Source organism: Pseudochaenichthys georgianus, chromosome 23, assembly GCF_902827115.2.
Source record: "Pseudochaenichthys georgianus chromosome 23, fPseGeo1.2, whole genome shotgun sequence".
NCBI classification, from domain to species: domain Eukaryota; kingdom Metazoa; phylum Chordata; class Actinopteri; order Perciformes; family Channichthyidae; genus Pseudochaenichthys; species Pseudochaenichthys georgianus.
Window position 1 is genome coordinate 13,211,103 of NC_047525.1, and position 7,584 is coordinate 13,218,686.

Genomic DNA, 7,584 nt, shown 5'->3' on the forward strand with positions numbered 1-7,584 from the left:
CCATCATTAATCTACATTTGTGCAGTGTGGTCCAGCCCGAGGCCTCAGGAAGACAATATGTCCCTGGCAGGCTCCTCTTTAAACAGGCAGGCTCCAAAACTGGCTGTAAATACCCCCTGGTCTACTTGACCATGACCAGCAGCCCTCAGTGTCTCCAGGGGGGTCAGAGGAGGATCCATGGTGGCCCTGTCTGTCTCTCTGCCGTGACCTTGGCATGTTCTCTCTGCCGGGACACAGAGCTCTTCTGTTCCTGCCGAGCATGTGGGTCCTCACACGCTAAACTAATGTCATTCTGGAAACAACTAATAAGGGGGTCTTAATGTGGGCCGAGGGCCATCAGTCTAATCGGCGACGCTGGCTGTCCATTACCCGGTCTGGCTGGGGGGTCATGGAGCAACAGCCAACACTGAGTACAGTTGATAAATGGACAATTGAGCCGTTTTGATCTATTTAATATAATAATTAATATACTAGCTGTGTGGCTCCACGGATGTCAGAGTTGGTTAGTCGGTCAATGACTTTGACCCAGACTCTGAACATCTATTCACTGCAAAATGAAGCATTCCTTGCCTCACTTGTACATGTACTTATTGTTAAGTGAGGTTCGTGTGCTAAAACACTGTGTAACATGGAGAACATGGTAAAAATACATCCTAAAATAAAATTGGCATTGGCAAAAATGGTTAATAACTGAGAAGATGGTATTATACCCATTCTCTGATTATAGTTAATAGAGCTAACCTGTGTCCTTCAGCTTGTTGCGGGACAGCTCGTGCACGGGGCCGCTGATCTGGGTCCGCAGGCTGTCGATGACCTCGTCCAGGGCCTGAGAGCAGCTGGAGTCCACGCTGATGAAGAACTCGTGCTGATCTTTCTTCATCCCCGACGGACGGGACTCGATGTGCGTCAGGTTGATGCCCTTCTCCTGAGGATCACAGGGGAAAAAAGGAGACAATGTGTGTCCTGATTTTTTGTATCATTAAACTTGGTTCTTTTTAATGTACAATGCTTTACTGAGGTCCATTCGTGGATTAAGAGTTTTCCTACTAAGACCTGTGTTAACTGGTTCTTTTCACTGTACCTACTTGTGAGTTTTTATGAAAGAGCCAGTAAAAATGTCTTAAAAGTACTTCTGGATTCATGACTGGGAAAAATAAAAGTTCAATTTTAACCTACTTAAATATTAATTTATATCTCATTACTACTATACATTGCCTTCATTTCCCCCTAATTCCAGTTTCTAGTGATTTTCTTAAAGATCTACAAAAAAAATATTTATCCATGGTCTGGTGTGTCTGGTGTTTGTGTCTTTTATTAGCTTTATTGTTGACTTGACATTTCATGTAATTTTCAGTTTGTTGTTTAGAAAGTTTCATCAAAGAAAGAAAGTGGAACAATTGCAGCGTGATTGCTGCAACAGGCTGCAGTACTTTGTTCTACCACTAGAGAGCGCTGTGTTGTAACAAAACGGATGCTTGTTAGATATGTTTACATTTACTTCATTGCTCCATGTTGGAATTGCTTTCTTACAGTAGCATGTAACAAGTTATTGCACCGGAGTTGAAAACTCAAATAAAAAAAGAAGATAAACAATAAATATATACATATTAAGAAGAAGAAATATGTATATCACAATCGAATAGAAAATATAAATATACAGAGTAACCACTCTAATAGACCAACCTATTACTAACAAAATACAAACACATGCTACTAAATACATTATATTTAAATGCAATGAGGTACAGTTTGAGAACAATATAAACCCGGGTAAATTAAATGGAAAACAGTGGAGTCTGGTTAAAAATAAAGAGAATTAGGTAGGTAGGAAAGATTCCCTGTATCGGTCCTTGTTATATTGTACCTGAGCCAGTCTACATTTGTATGAGTCCACCATGGAGGTCATGGTCTACCTTGAACTCCCTCTCGCTATCATTCTCTTTCTGTAAACTGACCTTGAGCCGGACACACTGGACTTGCATAATAAAGGAAACATAGTGGTTTAGTGCAGAGTAATTCAACATGTACTTTTTGCATTTAGGCTTTTTTCATTATGCAGCATGAACCCAAACTCTTTTGGACATTCTTCCAAATACTGTACACAATACAGATGGTGAATAGCGTGACTACATACATAAGTAGTAATAACCAACACAAATGTATTTTTACTTATGTAACTTTGGGGAGGGAGAGGGAGTATGTAGTTATCTGTCAACTATAGGCTCAGCAAAGAGGAGGGTCTCCTGTTTGCTCCCATCTGGATCCTATTATACATTTTACAGCTTTTTAAAGGCCCATGTGGTCCTAGTACATCCCCCCCAGGGACTACCGTACAGAGATGATTCCAGGCTGGCATAGGAAAGACAAAATAACTCGTTTTCTATTCACTGCCAGCAGATGAAGAGTACATATATGAGGGGTGAATAGCAATGTTGTCAAATTGAAATTATAAAAAATTCAACTTTATCACTGTAATTGTTTCCCATAAACTCAAGAATATTATTAAAAGAACATTAGACTGGCCAACACTTAACACTTTATTTCACCTTCCAAATCTAATGTAGCGAGTTCAAGTAACATCTATATCCTTCATTATTTTATCTTTTTAAAGATAATAATTGTGTGAAATTGGCTGCATACATTTTTGGAATGTATGCAGCAATGTTTTGTACATGTATTGCAAATTAGAAAAAATGATCGGAAGAGTGAAATACTTGTGTGCGTTGTCCAACTTAAAGCCCAGGCTAAATCCTGAAGCGAGCAAGATGCAGGGGTCATTTTGTCAGATTTCTGTGCAACTCGGAGCCTCCCTCTACTGTATGTCAGGCGGGTGACACCTCCTCCTGTCGCCGGCCAATGGCTCTGTACGTCACATGAACGCCACGCTGCTGTGTCACATGGGCTCCAGTCAGTGTGCAACTTTCTGACTGAAATACGGAGATTAGACATTCACAAGATGAAAACAAAACCGTGGTAAGATGCCAGTGCTGAGCTAAACGTTAGCACATGGCCAGGCAGAGCAGACGTTTTCAATTTGACAGAGAAGAAGAAGATGAAGAAACAAGTATAGGACTTTCTATTCAAAGCTGTGATTTTACTGGACCAACATGTGTAACATTACTGTAAGGAAGAGAGGGATGGGTGAAGATGGGTTGGGGGTTGTTTTGCCAACTTTATAGAGAGGCTGTTTAAAAAAAGAGGATATTTGCGGGAGGAGTAGGGGAGGATCAGGAAAGTGAGAGCTCATAGGTTCGAAGAGGTGCCTGATGTTTACTGCTGTTAGGAAAGCAGCATTTGGCACATATTGGATATTCAAAACAGTCTGCCCGCCCACATCTCCACCCGCCAAACTCACATGTTTCTTTAATCTAAAACATCTTTTGACTGGGATTTGTTTTGGATGTTTTAAAATGTTTTGCTGCAAAACGTCAGAGAGACAAACTGTGTTTTGTCTGCAGGAGAAAAACTTGTGATGTCCATGTTGAAGGTTAAACAAGGAAAGCGCTGCCAATCAGTGTTTACTTTGAGCCTTCCAACTCACATACACAGAGGCAAAAGAAATGACTGTTCTTGGTACTTTATGTTAATCAATAACTTAAATAAACAGATAAAAGACCTTTAAAGTGTCATCATCGTGTCCATCTGTTTGGATCAGGCTGACATTGACATTTAGGGATCTTTGCTTATTTCTTTTCATGCTGACAGTAAAGCACACAACTGATATCAGAAATGTATTAGGCAAAAATTAATCTGAATATTTTTAAGTTATATTGGTTTATTATTACTGATGTATTAACTTGTTTAAAAGGAACAATCCCCAAATTTGACACATTAAGTTTGGTTTATCTATCACACGTCTGGGCAAACACGGTTATAATATTTAACTGGATGTGATTTTTGTGAAGGCTGTTTGATTTTCATAGTAACCCTGGGGAGGTTAATGGATCATAGAGCCATCTGTCAGGATTGCACCCTGATACACAAACACATGAGATAAGATCAGTTTGTTTAGTTTTCTTCTTCAAAGGGTCACAGAAAGCCACGAGCATGAAAACTGCACTAAAGCAGCTACAGATAATTATATATTTGGAACCTAGCTATGTCTTCTCTAAAACTGTTCAAATCCAATTACTCATGAACTAGATCTTGTTCAACTGTAATGTAGTTAATTCATGCATTATGTTTGTCATGTTGAATGTTAATCAGTAACTTTATAACTTGAAAGACCTGAGGAAGTTTCATCATCAACTCATCATGACCATAATTGTTGACACTTTGGGAATTTAGTTTCCTGTTTTTGTAGAGATAAACAATTAAACAATGAGCTTTAGAGATCATTGTAGGTGGATATCTGCAGCTTTTCTCCCTTTTTTCGCTAAGCTAATTTACAGACTTCTCAACTAACTCTTAGGAAATTGTTTTAACAAACCCCAGTGATAAACTGCATTCCTTCATGCTGAAGCTCTATAAGTGTCAATTGTATTGTCTGTAAGCCTAAATCTTGAGGATGACTTAGCAAGATGCATCCCCTGAAGCATCAGGGCTGCTGGTCAGCAGTTAAAAAACATAATTACCTCAAAGAGCCGCAGGCCTCTGGCTAATGCTCCGACCTCCTCCTTCAGGGAGAAGATGCAGGAGATGACTTCTGACTTGTTGGTCTCCTCCTCCAGGTACATGGAACCCCTTCTCCGCTGAGAGGAAGAAGAACACAGAACTTGAAAGTGAAGTTTATGGGTGTCCTTCAGGCATTTAGATGTACACAAGCAGAATCTCAGGGGAGCCGCTTACACTTCTTCTACTGCAGGAGTGAATGAAAATAAGAGGTTAACTGGATGTGGACATTTTTTTAATTTGTTTTGATTTTTATATCATCTATGATGTGATGAAACACATGTTTCTAAATCTGGCATAAGAACAGTTTTGATAATAAACTTAACCAGAACAAAGCTTCTAAAACACCACAGTTGCCTTAACTCAGATTTTCAGATATATTCTAATTGCTATAGTTCATCTGGGTTGTCCCCTAATTCCTCACATGTGTGATTAAGTAAATCCACATTTCATGCCTTTATTGTGCATGAAATCTAGCTTAAAGGCATGGCATGTGAGGCGTCTCATCGAACGGCTTGAAACCCTCACACATTGAACCTTTTGATACTGACCTTTTCCGCTATCATGCTGGCACAGACCATATGATGCACACATGAGAGGATTTATGACAATGAGAGGACAACTATTCAGGTGTTTAACAGCTGATCTGAATATCTTACAGATGTAGGAATTCCTGCACTGACAGACTGTTATTTATCACAGCACACATTTCATAAGGAGTCTTTACTTCCAACATTTTAAAATTAAGGTTTAGGTTAGGTAAGTTAGTGAATGTACCTTTTGAAATGTACAATAACAGCATGAAAACGTATATTTGGGAAGCTTAAACACTTAATATGTTTCTGTTGGTCGACTAAAGCTCTGGCTTTTATAAACATAACATACAGGACCTTGTTTTTATCCAGGCTGCCTAAATAACTGTGCATAGATTATTTTGAATATGTGTGCTTTTGCATTGCCTTTAAAATGTCCAGGTATTTAATGATAGCACAAATTGTCCTTTTTCAGGAACATTAGTTTTTCTGAGTCAACCTGCGTGGTCTGCTGTAGCATACCTGGAATATTCCAGCTAAGCCTGCCTCTATTGTTGCATTAAAAACAGACTAGCAGAAAGAAGATGATTTACAATAACTTGTTTTGCCTAACATTTCCGTGTCATAACATAACAATACAAATAATCATTGGTGCGAGAAGTACTAAAATATTGTACTAAAGTAAAAGTATAAGTACCAGAGTGTAGAACTACTCTGTTACAAGTAGTACTGGAATCAAATTGTTACTCTAGTAAAAGTACTAGCATCAAAATATAATCACATTTCCAAAAGTTAAAGTGCTCATTATTCAGATTGGCCCATTACAGAATAATATGATATGTTTTGATTATAATTATTGATTAATTAGAGTGTTATCAAAGCTGGTAAAGGTGCAGCTAATTTTAATTCCTTTGTATGCTGCAGGGGTAGTTCATGAATTTAATCCAGGTGTAAATATAGTCTTTATGTGTTGATTATTTTTCACATCATTAAACACATCTGCAAAGTAACTAAAGGTACTAAATAAATATAAGGGAGTAATAATACACAATTTAAGTACAGTACTTGAGTAAATGTAGTTACTTTACACCACTGCAAATAATTAGCTGGATTTCTGGAAATGAAAAAGCCAGATGCAAAGAAGTTTGAACGTTATAGCAGGTATCATAACATGACATTTACCCCTGTTCCTGGCTCCTCTGTTTCTCCATCTTTCCCGTAGTTTCCATTAACTTTCTTGTGTGCTGCGTCCATCCTCTTGCTCTTCAGGTGATCACAGTGAGTGTGCTGATGCTGGACTCGAGTTCGGCTCCTGCCTATAAATCCGCTGTAACGTTGGCCCACGTGACATCACACCCCCCTGTGCGCAGCATCGGTACGGTTTGTCACGGGACGGTTGTTGTGAAACAGAATTACAATGGCACATCTGGGTTTTGTTATATGACGGACCCGGGTCTGCCCTGTTGGTTGTCAGCTGAAACATTTTCGTTTTTCTGCTAATCTGAAGCGTCTCAGCTGACTTTCTAAAAAGCCTTTGCTGAACATTAGGCTACTCACAGATATTTTTTAACTAGGCTATAGATTTTTGCTTTAAGCACAAGCCGTAAGGATCACAACACAATTGTAATACCAACACAATTGAATCATGCTGGCTAGAGTGGCCAGATGTAGTTAATTGAGCCGTTTCACACACAAAAAGTCTTACTTCAAAGTTTTACGGCAAAACTTTTAAATTGACAAACATCATATGTTTAATTCGTGGCACAATTCAAACGGGATCGAAAGATAACTTTTCTCTCGCCATTGACTTCAATACATAATTTCCGACATAAGGTCCACCGGAAAGGGAGGGAAGTAAGTAAGTAATTTTCAAATCATAAATCTATCGATCATAAATCTATCGATTAGATTTCTGATTCGAAAATTATAAAAGTATGGTAGACATGTGGAGATTATCCGACTGAACAAAACGTGATCCGTCTCTTAAATGTGTCAACCACAGACCTTATTTCGAGCTATTTTCCAAAATTCTATGGAGAAATTACTTCCGAGTTTTAGGACGCGTCACTGTGGCAGATATTATACATGTGCATGCAGGCTGCATGGCGTAGTGTTGCCATAGACTGTATAAAGGTTGCAGCAGACTGTGAGTTTAGTTAACAAAAATACATTTGAAATGCGACACATTTACCGAACAGATTTGACAGGGGATGCAGATGATACTAAACAAAGATGTAAGGTTACACGAACAAAATATTAAGTACAATTAGCAAGAATTAACGTTAGCCTGAAATGTAAATACTTAAGTAAATGCAAATAGTCTACTTACAGTTAATATCTTTAGTAGTTTGTGCTGGTGCCATTGTGTTTAATGGGCTGTCTCCTCATGATCCTTCCTGATCAGCTCTGCATCACACCGCAACCACAACCTCATCACACC

The 7,584-nt window shown here is 38.7% G+C and overlaps 1 protein-coding gene across 1 annotated transcript in view; it reads right to left on the reverse strand.

Annotated features, from left to right (window-relative positions):
• pah (phenylalanine hydroxylase) overlaps window positions 1-7,584 on the reverse strand; it is a 13,354-nt gene extending 5,770 nt beyond the window's left edge. The window contains exons 1-4 of the mRNA XM_034074933.2: window positions 7,474-7,584; window positions 6,327-6,504; window positions 4,575-4,691; window positions 742-925 (exon numbers count right to left, since the gene is read on the reverse strand). Coding sequence (XP_033930824.1) covers window positions 742-925; window positions 4,575-4,691; window positions 6,327-6,398 — 373 coding nt within the window. The 5' untranslated portion in view covers window positions 6,399-6,504; window positions 7,474-7,584. The remainder of the gene's footprint in view (window positions 1-741; window positions 926-4,574; window positions 4,692-6,326; window positions 6,505-7,473) is intronic.